The following is a 20,080-nucleotide window of genomic DNA, read 5'->3' as shown; positions in this document are numbered from 1 at the left end:
AGTAACCCAGCGTGAAGATTCTAAAATAGGATTTGGGAAGAATAGCACATCTAGTTTCCTGAGTGTCACTGGCAGAATGGTACAAGTTGTAGTACAGAATGGGAATCTGAGAAAAATGCCTGGGACCGTCATGGCAGAAAGACACCTCAGGACTTAATCTTCAGGAGCAGACTGGAGTGACTCCATGCCTATTCCCTCTCTCTCACTTCTCTAGGTGATCTCATCAGATTATAGAGCCAATTTAACTAAAGATGTTTCTTATGAACACCCTCAGAATTTCAATCTCATTTGATAGGAAGAAACAGCAATAGAAACAAAATACAGAGCAAATACTTAAATAATAACACCAGATTAGGTACAAGAAAAGCAACGAGAACATCCTGAGGGTAAAAAGAAGAGGTCTACAAACCTTACCTCTCTATTTTTTTCTAATTTCCTTCCTGCACTCTTCCCCTCTCCCATTCTCCTTCCACACTGTCTTCAGGGTCCATAACTATTTTCAATGCTTTTATGTCCTCCAGTCTTCCAGGCTCTACGTTTATTACCTGTTGATGATGACATGTATAGTTTTCTTAACTGAACTGGTTTGAGGTGTATTTCATGTTGGGTAAATTCTCTATACAAGCTAAATGATGTATAGCAATTGAATGTAGACAAATACTACTAATAATAAAATGAGAGTTCTATAGACAAACCAACTTATTATTCAGTTTTTGTGAAAATTTCTAGTCTCTTATTTATAGGAAAAGTACAATTTTGAAGGCTTTAGGAATCCAATACGATGTACTTGAGGAAGAGTTCTGGGTCAGATGTGACTGAAAATAAGACTCAACTCTCCATAAATCTAAAATATTGAGAACTTACAGAATAAAAAGCCAGAAAGCTCTTTGCACTTGCTCATATATCTTGAACAAATATACTTAAAAAAATAAAGTCTGGGACCAGTATATGGTATAATGGTTACATCACCAGACTCCCACACAATTGACTGTGGTTCGAGTCCCAGACCCAGTGGCTTAAATCTCATGCCACTTATCCTTTGACAAGAGAAAAATGAGGGCACTGCTCATAGGGACAGAAAAAAGAGAATGGCTACAGATACGTGTAGGTGGTAGAAATCAAAGTACTACTTAAATTATAAGGAGAAGGCCTACTTTCCAGAAACATACTGTCTGAGAGGTGTGGACAAGCAAAGGGAAATATTTAGATAATGCAACATGACTCAATGCCATAGTAAGATCTGCTGCTGCTTTCCTCTAATGACACTAATATTTTCAGCATCCCCCAATGTGTCCACTGTGGAATCCTATGGTATTATCTTTAATATTTTTTGTATAATACAGTAAAAACAACACACCAACATGGGAAAACAAACAAACAAACAAAAAAAACCTCACACCAGGCATGTGAGTGTGGGTGCCCAAGATACTGAAAGGAGAATGGAGAAGGGATTGCAGCATGGCCATTCCTTCCGGGGGGGTGATTCTTCACTTTCTATCTTTGTCTCTACAGCAAGCACATGTACCCTATAGCAAAAATCTCTAAAAAAAAAAAAAAAAGAAAAAAAAGAAAATCACAAACTAAGACAAAAATGTAATTTGGATTCTGGTTATGTAAGATTTTGAGGAGTATGAGTATCTTAGAGTAAAACTCTAAGAGTCCTACAGAGAGAAAGAGATGATAGGAGGAAAAAAAAAAAAAAAGTTTTAAATGGAGCTTTAAAATTTTAGTAGCAAAGACCAGGAATTGGGGAATTGGTAAAGGAAAATCATGCAGACAGGCTGACTGGTGTGTGCCAAAGTTGAAAACACGGAAGACTCTTACTGTCTTTTAATAGAATGTACAAAGAGATATTCCCAAATGAAATGAGGTATAACTAGGTAGGTGTGATGAACGAAGAAAGAAGAGCACCAGAAAAGATGCTTGTTAAGAGGTTGATATAATTGTACATAACACACTGGGATGGTCAAAGGTGAGAGGAAGAGAACAACTACAATACAGAAATCCAAAAGCTATGTCTGAAAAAAAGTATATAATTTGAGTTCAATCACAGGCCATGAGAAAATTGCTGAGATCATCTGACCCTCACTCATTTTTAAAGTCCAAGCTATTAGTAAGCCAACATAATTGCTGGTGGCCTGAAATAGTCATGGTTTCAAGATGAACACCAAATCATGACAAGTTAACCTTCTATTCAATAGAACAAGCAACTCAAGAAAACAAATTCTAACCACTTTTTGTAGCCACTTTTTCTAAAATTAAGTCCTTTTTGTTTTATCTTGACTTAGTTACCATTGTATTCTAAATTATAAAGTTATCAAGAGTGGTCAGGGAGACTTTACTAATGTGCAGATTGCCTGCGCTTGCCTTGAACACAGTCATCTTCACATCCCACATGGTAGTGATACAGCCTGTCAGGGCAATTAAAAAACCTGTGTATCAAAGAGGTTTACCTTCTTAATAAATTGGATCATTTCAAGCAAAATTGCCCTTAGAATTTTTTTAAAAAGTATTGAGTAGCCCCTCATCATTCACAAATAGTGGTTTTACATCTTTATAAGGCTCATTTTTCCCTCTTTCCCCCCTAAAATCCAAAGCACTTAAAGTTAAAAGTGTCTCTAGAGTATATTACTGGAAAGAACATAGAATTGAGGAATCAGAAGTAGTGTGCAGTGTTTTTATTAGGAAGAAATATAGGCTTTTTAGCGGTTCACTCCAGTGTTGGAAAGTTTTCTTAAAAATTTATTTTACCAAATGCACTGAGTTAGAGACGTGAAGGCTGGTCTCAAAACACGAAGGAAATGAGAACTATTTTGTATGCTTATGTCAACTCCTAATGTAAAAAAAAAAAAAAAAGAGCATTCCAAAGCCACATAGAAAAAATAAAATCCTCTCCAAATCATGAGGTAGCTGTTGCTTATATTGTAACAATCACAATTATTTTAGCTTAACCTTTTCCCTCAACATTTAATGTATAATTTCTTATTTACATTTAATTGTTGTACATCTTTATGGTGTAAAATACAGCTTCTCAAAGCAAGTGTTGAGGAAGAGCAAGTTAGTCAGTGGTCAGACATGTTTTCTCACCTTTGAAGGCACAAGGCAGTGCCCACTGAGCAGGTCTGACTTAATTACCAGGATACTGAAGCCAGTAAGCTGCTTCTGAAATATCAGCGATTCACACCCTCCCCTCTGAAGAAGGTAAGGTTCTGACTCTCTTCACAATCATTTTCCAATGTAATGCTTTCGTTTGTATTAGTTTATTTCATCACTTTTTAATTCACAGTTTGGGGTCTTGAAGCCATACTGAAAACATAAGGTAGGGTAATGCACATCTTCGACTTAAATACCTAGCCAGTCATTTAAGATGGCAAGGAATGGCAAAAAATTTAATTCCATATAGCTCTCTTGAAAAAGAAAGGCTATATTTTCCATCATACTAAATAGTTACAATTCCAAATATCAGAAAACAGACATTCCAGTACAGATTTTATGCATATTCATTATTGACCCCTATAGGGGTCAATAAAGTATTTTCCAAATTAGTTATGCATATATACCTGCTAACTAAATGACACTGGTATATGTATCTTCATCAAGTGTTCTATGCTTGCTACTACATATTTCAATAATGAATTACTGGCTATCTGTATTGAATATATTTTAATAATTTAGGTTTTACAAAGCTATATTCTGTTTTCTAATTTGTAAGCAAATGCCTCCACAGACATGTGTCTATGGTTGGGCACCATAACTCAACACTTATTTTGTATATTATTGCTCAATGGGACATAGGACACTATAATGACAGCATAATTATAATCATAGCATAATTACAATAAATCTTTATAAATAATTTTCTTTTAGAAGTGAACCTACATGAAAATGTTCCACAATGATTTCAGATTATGACACTAAAACTTGGAAGACTTGTAATAAGATTTGGCTTTAAACAGATATGCAAAATGTAGATAAGATCATGACAGATGCACATACAATACCCTACACCTTCCCTTTATCATGTTCATCTGAGTTCTGAAAAAAAGGTAATAAATATGATTTTCTTAATTTAAGTAAAATATACACAATGCAAAATTGACCATTTTAATTATTTTTAAGTATACAGTTCAGCAGCATTAGGTACATTCACATTATTGTGTAACCATCACCACCACCTACCTAGAGAATGTTATTACCCCCATCAGAAACTTTGAACCCATTAATCACTCCTTCCCTCTCCCCAGATCTGTCTGAGCTTGATTCTTCCAGGAACCTCATATTAAGTGTAATTATATAATATCTATCCTTTTCTGATTGGCTTATTTCACTTAGCATAATATCCTCAAGACTCATCCATATCAGAGCATGTCCCACAACTTTATTCCTTTTTTTCCCTCCATTTTTTAATTTAATTTCTTTTTTTGTATATACATTCAATCACATTGTTTAGATTACAATGTGAGCATTTCAATATGTGAACATTTCTCCCCAGTCCCGTTGATCAAAATATCTTCAACCGATAACACCACACTTCCCCATCCCGTCAATGTTCTACCTCCGTATCCCTTCTCCAAATGTCCTTCGTTAGGCCCCACTCCTCCACATACACCTCATCTGACAGTCACATCCATCTCTTATGTTTGTAGAACTGTTAGTCAATCAGTTTCAGACACAGTGCAGATATTCGGTATATGTTAAGTGAGGACATACAATGTCTCTCCTTCATAGCCAGGCTTGCCTCACTCAGCAGTAAACCTTCCATATTTTTCCACTTTCTGTCAAAAGCCAAGGTTTTGTTGGTTTTTATGGCTGAGTAGTATTCCATGGTGTATATGTGCCAGTTTTTCAATACATTCCTCCATACGGGGGCATTTGGGTTGGTTCCATGACTTTGCAATCGTGAATAGTGCTGCTATCACAGGTTCTGGGGACCATTTCTTTGTTTTATATTGTCTCTCACTGTCCTGGGGGGATAATCAAAAGGTTACTTAGTAACTATTTATAATAAGTCAAGTGTCTATCTTTTCTCTACCATAGTCTAGTTTTCTTTTAATCTTTTCCAACTTAATATTTAGCAATAATATTGATTGTTCAAAATGAATCTAAATCTTAAAAGTCTAAGAAATCATAGGGGTATAGAACTTCCTAACATATTATTATACCATATTTGTGTTATCATAAATTATGATATCTCTGTAACTTTTTTGAAGAACATTTTGCATAGTCAGAGAGGCTATCAGAAATCATTAAGAAAAGTTATGCTCTCAGTGAAGCCTTTCCTCTGTCAAAGAGCATGAAAAATTTCAACTCTCAGAGAGGGTGTACAGAGATAATTTGAGATAGAGGAATTGAGAACTACTTAACTTGAGGGTAGGGAACATGATCTGTGTCCCCAGAGATGCTGAGTTGATCAGAATAGAAAGGATGTGATTTGCACAGCCATTAGTAATAGGTGAGCTTGAACTTTAAATTTTGATTGTTGAGATTTGCACTTTTTTTTTTTTAAGGGAGATTTTTGCTTTAGGTCACATGCACTCACTGGAGAGAAAGAGAGACACTGAGAGACAGAAAGCAAGAAATCACCCCCTAGGATGGAGGGTCACGCCATGATCTCTTCTCTTCCATTCCCCTCTCAGGATTTTGGATGTACGCGTGCACATGTTACCATACTGTTTTGATTACCACAGCTTTGTAGTATATTTTTTGGTCGGGGAGTGAGATGCCGCCCACTCCACTCTTCTTGTGAGAATTGCTTTGGCAATATGGGGTCTTTTATGGTTCCAGACAAATTTTATGATTCTTTTCTAGGTCTGTGAAGAATGTGTCTGGTACTTTGATTGACATTGCATTAAATATGTAGATTAATTTGGGTAGAATTGCCATTTTGATTATATTAATCCTGCCAATCCATGAAAATGGGAGGTCCTTCCATTTTTTTCTGTGTCATTTTCAATTTCTTTTTTTAGCTTCTCATAGTTTTCCTTGTGGAGGCCTTTAACTTCTTTGGTTAGATTTATTCCTAAATATCAAATACTTTTGGTGGCTATGGTAAATGGAATAACTTTTTTCAGTTCTATCTCAGTCTGTCTGTTATTCATACATAGAAATGCTATCAGCTTCTGTATATTGATTTTATATCCTGCAACTTTACTGTAATCATGTATTACTTCCAGTAATTTTTCCTTGGAGACCATTGGGTCTTCTATGTCTACAATCATGTTGTCTGCAAATAGAGTTTCACCTCTTCTTTTCCTATTCGGATGCCCTTTATTTTTTCCTCTTTTCTGATTGTGTTGGTGAGGACTTCCCACTAAACACAGGAACAAGACAAGGATGCCCACTGTCTCCACTCCTTTTTAACTTTATTCCTTTTTAAGGCTTACTATTATTCTATTATATGTATACATAGCATTATGCTTATCCATTCATCACCCAATGAGATGGACACTTGGGTTGCCTCTACTCTTTGGCTATTGTGAATAATGCTGTGATGAACACTGGTATACAAGCATCTGTTCAGATATCTGCTTTCTATCCTTTTGGATATATACCCAGAAATGGAATCATTGGATCACATGGTAATTCTCTGTTTAACTTTCTGAAAAACCTCCATATTGTTTTCTACTGTATGACTGTACCATCTACATTCCCACAAGCAGCATACAAGGGTTCCAATTTCTCCACATTGGAAGTTGTCTTTTTAAAATAAAACATGAATTAAAATTTGTGATACAATTTCTGGTCTTTTATTTCTCTTCTACTTGTCACTAGCTTTTAACACTGAAACCAAAATCACAGGATATATGATACAAGTCATCTGTTCAGAAACCTCAATTCCAAGAAGTCTACTGAGAGAGAGAGAGAAAGTTAAAACTTAAAATATAGTAGTTAATACAGAATGTTTGTTACCACAATTTTTTTTTAAAAAGGGAGACCAGCAGTTGGTGTAATGGCTATGTTGTTAGGCTCTCATGTAGTCCACCACGGTTCAACTCCCAGACCCAGTGGCTTAAACTCACTGGGCGCGTGTGCATGCGTGCCCAAGATCCTGAGAGGAGAATGGCGGAGAAAGGATTGTGGCGTGGCCATCCTCCCAGGGGGTGATGCTTTGCTTTCTGTCTCTGTCTCTCTCTGTCTTTCTGGCGAGTGCACACGCCCTATAGCAAAAACCTCTCAAAAAAAAAAAAAAAGGGAACAGGATGGGTAACATCATATGGAATGGGGTCAGAGTACAGTTTCCTCTCTAAAATCTTAATGCTACTCTACATTTCTTGGAATGTTATTGGCAAATTCAACTCAGGAACTGAAAAGGAAGACAAAAACAAGTTCTGAAACTAGGAAACTAATGGAAAGTATAGATGCTCCTCATTTACCATGGGTTATGTCTTGATAAATCCATCCTAAAGAATGTTAAACGCACAGCGCAGTCTACCATAACCATGTTCTGAACATTTACATTATCCTACAATGTGACAAAATAATCTAACACAAAGCCTATTATACAACATAGTGTTGAGTAGCTCATGTAGTTTATTAAAGACCGCATTGAAAGTGAAAAACAAGATGGCTGTATGGGTACTCGAAGTGTGGTCTGTACTGAATACATATAATTTTATCACCATCGTAAAGTAAAAATAATCTATAGTTGAACAATCAGAAGTTGGGGAATCATTTGTACATGCAAATGAAGATGAGATAATGAGTTTGTCCATCAGATGAATGCTGAAGAAAAGACAATTAGATAATATGTATCCACACATTTTCCATGGCCTTCTAATGGACAGGTAATCAAGAATTCAGGAATCTTTTTCTGACGTATTTTCTAGACTGTTGTATAAATTAGATGACGGCAATTTTGTTTAAAATATTACATGCATTTTTTAGATAAAATAAAGGAACATTTAAAGGATTGGATTAAGTAAAGCATTCAATATTTGAAATAGGCTAACATTAGAATCATCATTTCAGAATCAAGAATAATTCTTGGGAACCAGCAGTTAGCGTAATGGCTATGTCGCTGGACTCCCACGTATTCGATCATGGTTCGCGTAAAGCATTCAATATTTGAAATAGGCTAACATTAGAATCACCATTTCAGAATCAAGAATAATTCTTTAACCAAAAAGTGAAACAATTAAGTTCATAAAACAAGTTTAACAGACAAAAATATAATTCCTCAGGTTCATTACATCATGCTCATTATAACACTATATAAAATATTCATGTACACATTAAAATTCTAATGTTCCTAATTTTTCATACCATATTATAAAGAGAAGACTTCATATGTGTGTATATATACACACACACACTTAAGTTTCATATAAAAATATATTCTCTATAAAGTATAATGGCAATTTGCATTTTACAAAACTATGTAATACAAATTTGATGAAACGAAATGACCTTTTTGTGATAAGTCCCAGGTTTCTTTGATAAGCCCCAGGTTTCTTATTTATTTTTTATTGCCAGAGGGTACATGTGCTTGCTAGAGAGACTGGGAGAGAAAGCACCCATCAGTGAGGCATGGTCATGCCACAATCCTTTTACCAACATTCCTCCTTGCCATCAAAATTTGAGGCACATATATGCACCTAGAATGTTTTCCAAACCACTGAAAAGCTGGTATTCAAGTCATAGTCCAACATACGGGATCTGGCTCCCTTAATCACTGTGTGACAGAAACTGATCCCAAAATATCTTACTAAAGAAAAATTAAAATAATTTAGCTGAATTTTATAAGAATTAGTTCAAAATGGAATTTCAGAATTACTATTTGGACATAAAGAAATACCATGACCATCTTTCAGAGTTATTTCGAAGTTATTCATGTAGGATTTTTATTAGTTTAGCTACTACATGAACATTGAGACTATTTCCGAGTAAGCGATAACGCTGCTTCACTGTTATCTTCTCAGGAAATCCTAGAAGAGAGAGACAACAATTTATAATATAATACAATCATTTATAATAGCTTCCAGAGATAAAAAGATGTATCCTGTGGTAAGATGACAGTGGTCACTTTATAAATAAATCACTAATGTCTCCATGTAGTTTCATTAACAAATGAAAAGTTGGAGCTAAAAATATCATACATTATATTTCGTTCCATTGCCTACACAACGAAACATAACCAGTTCACACTGTATTATATAACATCACATTGCACTCTTGTGTACACATATGTAGGCACACAATATCCACAGAACTCATAGAAATCCATGGATAAGTGTGCTTTAGAAAAAGCAGTGGCGGGACCAGCAGATGACATAATGATTACATTGCTGGACTCCCACAGTCCACCATGGTTCGAGTACTGGACCCAGCAGCTTAAAACTCACGCCGAGCATGGCCAAGATTCCAAGAGGAGAATGGAAGAGAAGGGATTTCAGTGTGGCCATCCCCTCTGGGGGGTGATTTCTCACTATCTGTCTCTCTGGCGAGTTCACCCACCCTATAGCAAAAATCTTTCTTAAAAAAAAAAAAAAAGAGAGAAAGAAAAAGAAAAAAGCAGAGGCTACCACTATTTCACATTTGCTTCTTTTACTTAACAACAGTAATTATTTCAGGAGATATATTTCACATATCATAAAATTTGCCTTTTAAAAGTGTATAACTGGGGGACCAGCAGTTAGCCTAATGGCTATGTGGCTGGACTCCCATGTAGTCGACCGCGGTTCGCGTCCCCGCCTCGGTCTCGGTGGCTTAAAACTCACGCTGGGTGCATGTGCGTGTGTGTGTGCCCAAGATCCCGAGAGGAGAATGGAGGAGAAGGGATTGCGGTGTGGCCATCCCCCCTGGGGGGGGGTGATTTCTTGCTTTCTGTCTCTCTGTCTCTCTCTGTCTCTCTGGAGAGCGCATGCACTCTGTAGCAAAAACCTCACCAAAAAAAAAAAAAAAAAGGTTTGTAACTGAATGGTTTGGTGTAGCCACAGAGTTTTTCAAAGGTCTCTACTATCTAATTCCAGAATATTTTCATCACTTCAGAAAGAAATTTGGTACATATTAGTAGTCCTCCCTAGTTCCCATCCCATCCCCTCATACTACTCTGCTTTCTGTTTTCTGTTTCTATGGATCTGTCTTTTCTGAACAGTTCATATAAATGGAACCACCTAGTACAATGTCTTTTGCATAAGACTTCTTTCACTTCACATGATGCTTTCAATGTTCACTCATTTTGTAGATCATATCAATACTTCATTTCTTCTTAAGGTCAAATAACATTCTACGCTATGGAAGTACCACATTTATTCATTCATTTACTGATGGACATTTGGGTTGTTTCTAATTTCTGGCTATCATGAATATTGCTGTTATAAACATCTATGTATAAATATTTGTGTGGACATATACTTTCAATTAATACTAAGAGATAAAATTGTTGGGATATAGAGTAACTCTATTTTTTAAATAATTATTTCATTGTATTTATTATTCTTGTTATTTAATTTGATGAGAGAGAGAAAGTGAGAAAGCAAGTTACCAAGTCCAGGACTCAAACCATGGTAGACGATGTAGGAGTCCAGCACCCCAACCACCACACCACTTGCCAGCCTCAATAACTATGTTTAACATTGAAGAATTGTCAGACAGTTTTCCAAAGCAACTGCGCCATTTTATCATTCTACCAGCAGTGAATAAGGTTTCAATTTCTTCACATCTTTGCCATCATTGTTATTATTTACTTGTCTAATGGGTATGAAGTGATAGCGTGGATAGCATGTTGTGGTTTGGTTTGCACTTCCCTAAAAACTGATGAAGTTGAGAATCTTTTTCATGTGCTATTGGCCATTTGTCTATCATCTTTGAAGAAATGTTCATTCAAATCATTTTCCCATTTTTAAATTAGATTTCTTTTCTTTCTGTTGTTGAGTTATAGTTTTTTTTTTATATTCTGGATGCAAATTCCTCACAGATGTTTTTCATATTCTACTTTCTCATATTGAACTTCTACTCAATATATTCTTTTTCAAAACAAAATCCCTACAGATAATACAATTACTGGGACAAGGCCCTTAGAAATATCAGAATAAAAGACTGTCCATGTAGAAGAGTATACACTACAATGTTAGTTACAATGTCAAAATTTCATATTCAGTACCCTTTGACAAAACAAATAAATGAAACATAAATTATATAATAAATGAAGGAAATAATTAGAGAACATTAAGAATAGTAAATTTTCAGGACTAGCAGATGGTATAATGGTTATATCACTGGACTCCCATGTAGCTGACCATGGTTTGAGTTCCAGACCTGGCAGCTTAAAACTCACCCTGGGCACGTGTACATGCATGCCCAAAATCCTGAGAGAATGGAGGAGAAGGGACTGTGGTATGACCAACTCCCCTAGGGAGTGATTTCTCGCTTTCTGTCTGTCTCGGTCTCTCCAGCAAGCACAGACACCCTATAGCAAAAGTCTCTCTCAAAAAAAAAAAAAAAAATAGCAAACTGACATTTACTTGTGGGAGTCAGAGAGTACATTGTCTATGGCAAAGCTGTTTCATCAACACTTGACATTATATTAACTGCAATAAAATAGCAGTAATTACTATAATAAAATTATATTTGCAATTAAACATGACCATAAAGTTGCAAGTGAAAAGATTTGACTTATGCAAGGACATTCAACTATGAATGTGGTTTGAGTCCCAAACTCAAAACTTTAGTTTTACTCATCTCAAAAATGTTAGTTTAAAGTGGCCACAGGCACAAAGCTTTTAGAATACTCTAGAGACAGTATCTTTTTCCAATAGTGAGATTATATCAAAGAGAAGAAAATTTGAAAACAAACCAGTAAGATTCTTAAAAATTGTGTGTGTGTGTGTATACCTGTGTGTATGTGTATCTGTGAGTATTTCATACATAGGTATTAAAATCTAAACTAATTTATAGGAGAAAATTATATTTTGACAGGGAGGCAAAGCATTAATGGCACAAAGAGGTGTAGTATTATTATCTGTTGAAGATATGTCGTCGTTTTATCAGCAGTACTAGGGAGAAATGTTCACCTGCTGAAATACCCATTTTGTAAGACAGATAATAATGTGATTGAATGTATGGAAGAAAATGAAATGAAAATAAATAAATAAAGATTTTTGCTACTGGTAGCATGTGCTCACTAGACAGAGAAGAGAGAAAGTGAGAAATACCTGAGAGTAGATGGCTAAGCTGCAATTCCTCCATCTCCATTCTCCTCTTGGGATTTTGGGCACACAATGTGCCCAGCCTGAGTTTCAAGCCACCAGGTCTGGGACTCGAACGATGGTTGGCCATGTGGCGGTTCAGTGTCATAACCACTAGACCCCAAATTACATAATTTTCAAGGTAAAGATGACTTTGTAAAATCTTAGATACATAATAATAATTCTCAAAACCAAAAAACATAGACTTAAGGTCAAGATAATAGCTTTCACCCAGTATGTGTAAGATAGTATCCCTCTCTTTCAGAGCCTGCTACCACACCAGTGCATGCTGCCAATCACGGACAGAACCAGGACAAGATGTACTGAAGGATCAATGCAAATCCATTATTGCCAGTGGACAAACAGCACAAAAGATGCCTGTTTTGGCACCAGAGTCAATAATGTCAAAACCACATGTGAGGGACAGTGGTGACATGGTGACATCAGGGAAAGTCTGACTATACAAATATATCTATTATTTTAAAAGAAGATTCAGCAACTTAAAAATACATTTTTGTTTGTATTACATATATATATATATATCCAAAGAGTTTTAAGTAATTCTATTTTACTTACTCCAAATTTTAAAATAAAGAGAAAAAAATATAATTTATAAAAGTAAATGTCTGTCAATAAATTTATAAATGATATCCTAGAAATGATAAGGATTTTATATATATTAACTCACTAAAGTATCACAAGAACTCTGTGAAGCAGTTGCAATAATTACTCTCATTTTACAGATGAGTAAACTAAGGCAGAGAAGTTACAGTGAAGATAGGATTTGAATTTGGTTACTTTGACTCTGGGCTCTGGGCTCCTTATGCAGTTTTGGTATTACTGAAGTGACTACACCTTGAAGAAAAATAACCGCTGGGATAAAACTGAGAAATAAGTCTTCATTATAGATAGTTGATCTTGTATTTCATTAGTAGTATGTAAAGTATGTCTATTCATTAGAAAAAAAAAAAGAGAGAAGAAAAGAAAAGAAAAAAAGTAACTAGGAAAGCAGACTGGAAATTACAATTCTTGAGTCCAATTCTCCACTTCATTTGTTCTGTGACATTTTCATTCACTTTGTGACATAAACTAAGATGTGGAAAGTCGTTTCATAAATAACACTCTCCAGGATATTTGGGTCTGAAGGGGCTCATCAAGAAAAAGGAAGGGAACAGAAAATAAACCTCTGCTCTCGGAGAATCTATTACCAAGAGGACAGTCAAACCATATTATATTGGCAGTTTGTTCCAATGCACAAAAGGTTGTATTCCAGAACCTTACCTGTAAATCCATTATTTAAGGGGTTTTTTTTTTTTTTTTTACAAACTTATTTCTTTCTTTCTTCCATAAGAGTGGAGGTAGAGAGAAAGAAAGAGAGACAGGCACCTCATAGGGTCTTCATACTTGGATCTGCCACTAGCACTAGCCAGCCCAGACCATGAGCCCGCACATATGCCAGATATGTAGAGAGGGACCTCATCATGTGGGGCCAGTTGCATTACCCTACACCATCATCTGGGCCCCATTATTTAGGATTTGAAACATGATCTACTCAACCCATTACTTACTCAAGAATAGTAGTAATATTACAACTGTATTGATTTAATAAAGCTTGACTTTTCTGCATTTAAACTCCTAATGAGAGTTCACATACGCACATGAGGCATATCAGGGCAGTCAATCCTTCCCCAGGCCCATCAGCCAGGTATTAGAAGCATACCCACCCCGGGCCTAAGAAACCAATGGCATCTTACAGCTGAGAGCACTGCTTTCTGCAGTGGGGATCATGGGATCAGGAGAGGGGCTGGAGTTGCTCTAAGGAAAAGGCAGTATGTCCAGTCTTAACAGCAAGCGTGCCCACATTTCTTACACTGAGAATTAGGACTTTATCTTTCTCACTCTGCATTTTCCACCGTTGTTTTAAGATTCCCTAATCTTTTGTCAATGCTGATAACTGTGTTCCTGAATCACCTTTCTTTCTGCTAGAAAGGATCCTTGCTAGACCACCTCTCTACTTTTTCTTTTCTCCACTTAAACCATACAGGGAAGAACAAAGGCACATAACTGATAAGAACGTATCTTTAGAAAGGAGCTTAAATAGAAATACATTCTCTGCAACCCCTTAAAAATTCCTCAACTGCCTTTTAATTTCTTTATGAAAAAGACCAATATAGGCATTCTTTCACAAGATCTACCAGGGGGGATTGCTAAGATGGGACCTCTAGTAGGAAGAAAATAAGCCGAAAAGGGACGCTATTAATAGCCACCTTAAGAAAGAGGGGAGGAATTGCTATTTTGTCCCTCCTGCCCACATAAATGGTTGGGTTAAGGGAGAAGAGGAGTTGAGTCAGAAGAGAATGGTCTAGGGCAAATTATGAGTGAAAGGGAAAAGGGAGAAGGAACATGTCAAAAATGGCATGATCAGGAAAAGGTTTCTTTCTTTTTTTTTTTTTTTTTGGAGAGGTTTTTGCTACAGGGCACGTGCAATCGCCAGAAAGACAGAGACAGACAGAGAGATAGAAAGCGGGAAATCACCACCCCCCGCCCCCCGGGGGGATGGCCACGACGCAATCCCTTCTCCTCCATTCTCCTCTCGGGATCTTGGGCATGCACGCACACGCGCCTGGCGTTAGTTTAAGTCACTGGGTCCGGGACTTGAACCGCGGTCGACTACATGGGAGTTCAGCGACATAGCCATTACGCTAACTGTGGTCCCAGGAAAAGAAGGAGGTTTCTTGAAATCCTCCATTAGACAAGCATTTATTTATAAAATACATATGTGAGTACCAGTGAATTTTGGGAAATTTAATAAATGCAAACTTGTGTCTGCATGTATCCCACCTACCGAACTCTGGAGGAAATCCAAGGAGGTTTGCTATTTCTTTAGGAGTAAAATATCGCAGTTTAAGCATTAACAACTGTGTTATCTTTTCTTCTTGTGACAAATTGGTAAGGGATTTATAAATGTCTTCAATCTGTAAGAAATATCCAAGAAAACTGAAAAAATAACATGTGACTATATTTGATAAGATAACATCTTCTATTGTCAGACAATTTTAAAACAATGCATATACAGTCTACAATCAAGTGGTAACAAAAGGCACAGGGCAGTATGTCTCTGTGCAATAAACTACATACTTGGTTCAAAGATGGCAACATGAACTTTGAAAAAGAAAAAAAGGATTGACAATGAACAAAGCAGGATACTTTTTAGTGTATCTATGATTTTTGATCTCTTAAAATTAAATTATAAGAATATAAATGACAAATATAATACACAAAGGTTGTGAGAGATACAAAGAAAAGTTGGTCAACCAATGAAGTCAATTTTACAATACCAACAAAAAGATCATGTTTATAATTAATTTCATCAAATTAGTATTCCTTTTTAATTTTTTTTGGAGAAGTTTTTGCTATAGGGCGCGTGCACTCGCCAGACAGACAGAGAGACAGAGAGACAGAAAGCAAGAAATCACCCCCCAGGGGGGATGACCATTCCGCAATCCCTTCTCCTCCATTCTCCTCTTAGGATCTTGGGCATGCACGCACACGTGCCCGACGTGAGTTTAAGCCACTGGATCTGGGACTTGAACCATGGTCGACTACATGGGAGTCCAGCGACATAGCCATTATGCTAACTGCTGGTCCCTCAAATTAGTATTTCTAAAATAAATTAAATAAATATAATTTCTTAAATCCAGACACCCGTCTCTTTATTACAGTATTTTTATCATGTATAAATGATATTAATACTTAAAAGTTTGAATAAGTATGAAACACACTAAATGTGGCCTTGCTTTAAAATTATTCAAAAATTGGGACCAGAGATGGCATAAAGATGCCATTGCTGGACTCCTATGTAGTCGACTGCAGTTCAAGTCCTGGACCCAGTGGCTTAAAACTCACACCAGGTGCATATGCGTGCATGCCCAAAATCCCAAGAAGAAAATGGAGGAGAAAAGAGGGCAGCATGGCCATCCGTCCTGGGGAGTGATGTCTTGCTTTCTGTGCCTGTATCTCTCTCTCTGTCTCTCCTGTGAGCGTACATGCCTTATGGCAAAAATCTGTCTAAAAAAGAAACAATAAAATTATTAAAAAATATATAAAACGCATTATATATCAGTGTATATGCAGGCATGACACCGTGAAGAGTTTACAACTAAAACATTAATAAAGTACATTAAAAGAACTATTTTTTTAAAAGGAAATTTTATAGTATATCTGAAAAGGCTCTAATATTAAAATGTTGGTGGAAAATTTTAGAGAAAAGGAAGAAAAATAAAAACATAAGATATTTCATGTGCATAAACTCACATATGGCAACAAAAAACTTATTCTACAGTTAAGAACCATAATAAATATACATGAATAAATAACATATTCATTCCCAGTTAAACATGTAAAAATATTTTAATATTCTCAAGTTAAATATTAAATGTAATTTTATTAAAAGCTTTCAAGTATTTTAGTTTCAAAACATACACAATACCTGCACATCTTCTGCAGTCTGTAACACAGATCCTGTCCCTTCTATGTAGCTTCCATAACTGGAAAATTAACACAAATATTATGCAATACCTCAGTATGTCAATGGTAAATTCCTTTAATATTTCTGAATGAATTCACCCATATAGTTAAAGCCTTCTGAAAGATCTATAATATCACAGAAATATGTTATGTAATTAGAAAATTATTAGGTAAGACCTAAGATCTATTTAAACTTAGGAACTACACATGACTGTTTATTTTTTGTTTTTAAGAGATTTTTGCCTTAGGGCACGTGCACTTTGGAGAGAGACAAACACAGTAAGAGAGAAATGAGAACTTGCTTCCCAGGGGGATGTTCACACTGCAATCCCTTCTCCATTCTCCTCCCAGAATTTTGGGCATACACACACATGTGCCCAAGCATGATTTTCAAGTCACCAGGTCCAGGACTCAAACCACAGTCAGCCATGTGGTAGTCCAGTGACATAACCATGATACCATCTGCTGGTCTCCAGTTTTTTGTGTTGTATAAACACAACTGAGTTATGTATTAGTGTCTTTTCTTTGTGTTAATTGTCATGCCTTTAAATGTCCATCAATAGAAAGTCTGTGCTTTCTATTCAAATGATATTCAGTATAGACATCCCTATAAAATTAAACCAAATATTGGTAGGTGAAGATAAACTGATGCTATGTTTTTATAATGTCTAAACCATCATTTATCTCATCTCAGGAATCTAAAACCCTGCTCTCCAGCACCAAGATAAAGATGGTCCAACTGAGCCTATGTCTGCTTCTCATTTAATGCAATATGTTTTCACTATCACTTTCATACAATAATTAGAACATTAAATATAAAATGTCATAAAAAGTACAAAATACTTCAGAAACACAAAATATTCATAATCCGTCTTCCTCGAAGATGACTGCCAAGTTGGCTGTTCAATATATTAGTATTATTATTTTTTCTATTTTTTTTTTTGAGAGGTTTTTGCTATAGGGCACATGCACTCACCAGAAAGACAGAGAGATAGAAAGCGAGAAATAGCCACCCAGGGGGGATGGCCATGCCGCAATCCCTTCTCCTCCATTCTCTTCTTTTCTTTTCTTTTTTTTTTTTTTTTTGGAGAGATTTTTTTTTTGCTATAGGGCGCGTGCCCTCGCCAGACAGACAGAGAGAGACATAGAGACAGAAAGCGAGAAACCACCTCCCAGGGGGGATGGTCACGCCGCAATCCCTTCCCCTCCATTCTCCTCTCAGGATCTTGGGCTCGCACGCACACGCGCCTGGCGTGAGTTTAAACCACCGGGTTCGGGACTCGAACCACAGTCGACTACATGGGAGTCCAGTGACATAACCATTACGCCAACTGCTGGTCCCAGTATTATTTTTTCTAAAAAGAGATATTATTATTATTATTATTATTTTTGGAGAGGTTTTTTCGCTATAGGGCGCGTGTGCTCGCCAGACAGACAGAGAGAGACATAGAGACAGAAAGCGAGAAATCACCCCCCAAGGGGGATGGTCACGCCGCAATCCCTTCTCCTCCATTCTCCTCTCGGGATCTTGGGCACGCACACACACACGCCCGGCATGAGTTTTAAGCCACCGCGTCCGGGACATGAACCGCGGTCGACTACGTGGGAGTCCAGCGACATAGCCATTACGCTAACTGCTGGTTCCCTAAAAAGAGATTTTAAATAGAAATTAGAAGAAAAAAGTCACACTAGGGAAAAACAATTTCGACAAGTTATTTTTTCATATATAAGGGAGGTCTTCAAAAAGTTAATGAAAAATATGCAGCATTAAAGAATTCTGTATGAACTTGAAAAAATTTTGCACCAAAATAAATTCATACTTTAATTTTTCCATAAACTTTGTAAGTCCCCATGTATATCAAACATAAAAGCAAGGGGTCTTCAAAATGTTCATGGAAAATGCCTTCAGGAAAAACTACACATGGATTTTAAATTTTTTTATACCAAAATAAATTCATACTCATTTTTCCACAAACTTTTTGAAGTTCTCTTATATGTGTCTGTATATACATTACCTAAAGTAAAACAGACTTTTATAGTAAGACTCCTTTTATACCATCTTTATAACTACAAAAGAATTTCAAGGTTGTTTTTTATTACAAAATTGCTAAGTCTTGATTTATAAGAGTACTAAACTGAACCTATTGGACTTAGTAAGAGTCAACATCTGAATGAAATCTTTGCAGGTAATGGAAAGCAATAAACTTTTTTACCCTGGAAGTACAAGGGTAGAGTATGATAAAATCAGAATGAGTCTGGTATGGCTGGATCAGGGGCATAGTGTCTTGTACAAAATAACTAGTTAGTAATCAAGAAAAGAAGGCTTGAATCATTACATCATACAAGTACCTATCACATGAAGTTGTGTTGCATTCACAAAGGATAGAAATCTTTGACAAATTCTCTTTCTTTTGTTCATTCTTTTTAATTTGCCACAGGGTACATGCACTCACAGGAGAGAGAGGGAGAGGAGGAGGGAGAAAGGGGGTAAGAGAGAGAGAATAAGAAAGCAATCTCATAGGGGATTATCACGCTGTAATCCCTTCTCATCCATTTCTCCCTCCTTTTGAGATTCTGGACATGCATAGATGCTTGATGTGTTGAGTTCAGGACTTAAGTCATGCAGTCAGCCATGTGGGATCCAGCCACCTTAACCATCACACCACTGGCTGGCCCTACAGATTATTTCTAAAAAGACCTAATTTACCCCTTTATACTAGGTTTTAAAAAAAATTGATAAAAATGCATTAAACACAAGAAAAATAACAAAAAAAAAGCCCCCCAATGTTCCTCAGTAGGTAACTAGTAAAATAAATTACGATATACTTATAGAAAACTCCTTTATGTACTTACATTGTACAGTAAAAAAAAAGGGGGACAGATAATACAGTATGCTATCATATACTTAAATAAAACTAAAAATACATACATTCACTTAAAGACACTCTCACAAACAATACATCTGGAGGATTACACAGTAAACTGATAAGAGAACTTAATGTCTAAGAGAAAGAAATGGAAGAGAGCCTTATAATCTTTGTATCTTTTGGATTTTGAACCGTAAAAATATATTTCTTAATCAAAAAGCTGAGTAAAATTTGAACTTAAAAATTATCCTAATGTTTTTATATGCTATAAAAAGAGAGGTGCTAAAAATTCAGCACTTCACCATCTACAGACACCATGTTTCCACCATAGCATTTAAGCCTCCTATGGATGGAGGTCAAAAAACAAAACGCATTATCTTTTTTTTTGGAGAGGTTTTTTTTTTTTTTTTTTTGGTTTAGGGCACGTGTGCTCACCAGACAGACAGAGAGCAACAAGAGACAGAAAGCGAGGGAAACAGCAGTTAGCGTAATGGCTATGTC

The 20,080-nt window shown here is 36.2% G+C and overlaps 1 protein-coding gene across 9 annotated transcripts in view; it reads right to left on the bottom strand.

The window, feature by feature from the left end:
- Positions 1–8,473: 8,473 nt before the first annotated feature.
- Positions 8,474–20,080, bottom strand: part of TRDMT1 (tRNA aspartic acid methyltransferase 1) — an 80,983-nt gene continuing 69,376 nt past the window's right edge. For all 9 annotated transcript variants that reach the window (XM_014592075.2, XM_027776244.1, XM_027776243.1 and 6 more), the window contains 3 exons: positions 16,675–16,732; positions 15,031–15,160; positions 8,474–8,924 (listed from right to left, as the gene is read on the bottom strand). In XM_014592075.2, the coding sequence (XP_014447561.1) occupies positions 8,824–8,924; positions 15,031–15,160; positions 16,675–16,732 (289 nt within the window). In that variant the 3' untranslated portion in view covers positions 8,474–8,823. The remainder of the gene's footprint in view (positions 8,925–15,030; positions 15,161–16,674; positions 16,733–20,080) is intronic.

This window comes from Tupaia chinensis, unplaced genomic scaffold, assembly GCF_000334495.1.
Source record: "Tupaia chinensis unplaced genomic scaffold, TupChi_1.0 Scaffold000647_1, whole genome shotgun sequence".
NCBI lineage: Eukaryota > Metazoa > Chordata > Mammalia > Scandentia > Tupaiidae > Tupaia > Tupaia belangeri.
This window is presented reverse-complemented; position numbering and strand designations above follow the sequence as displayed.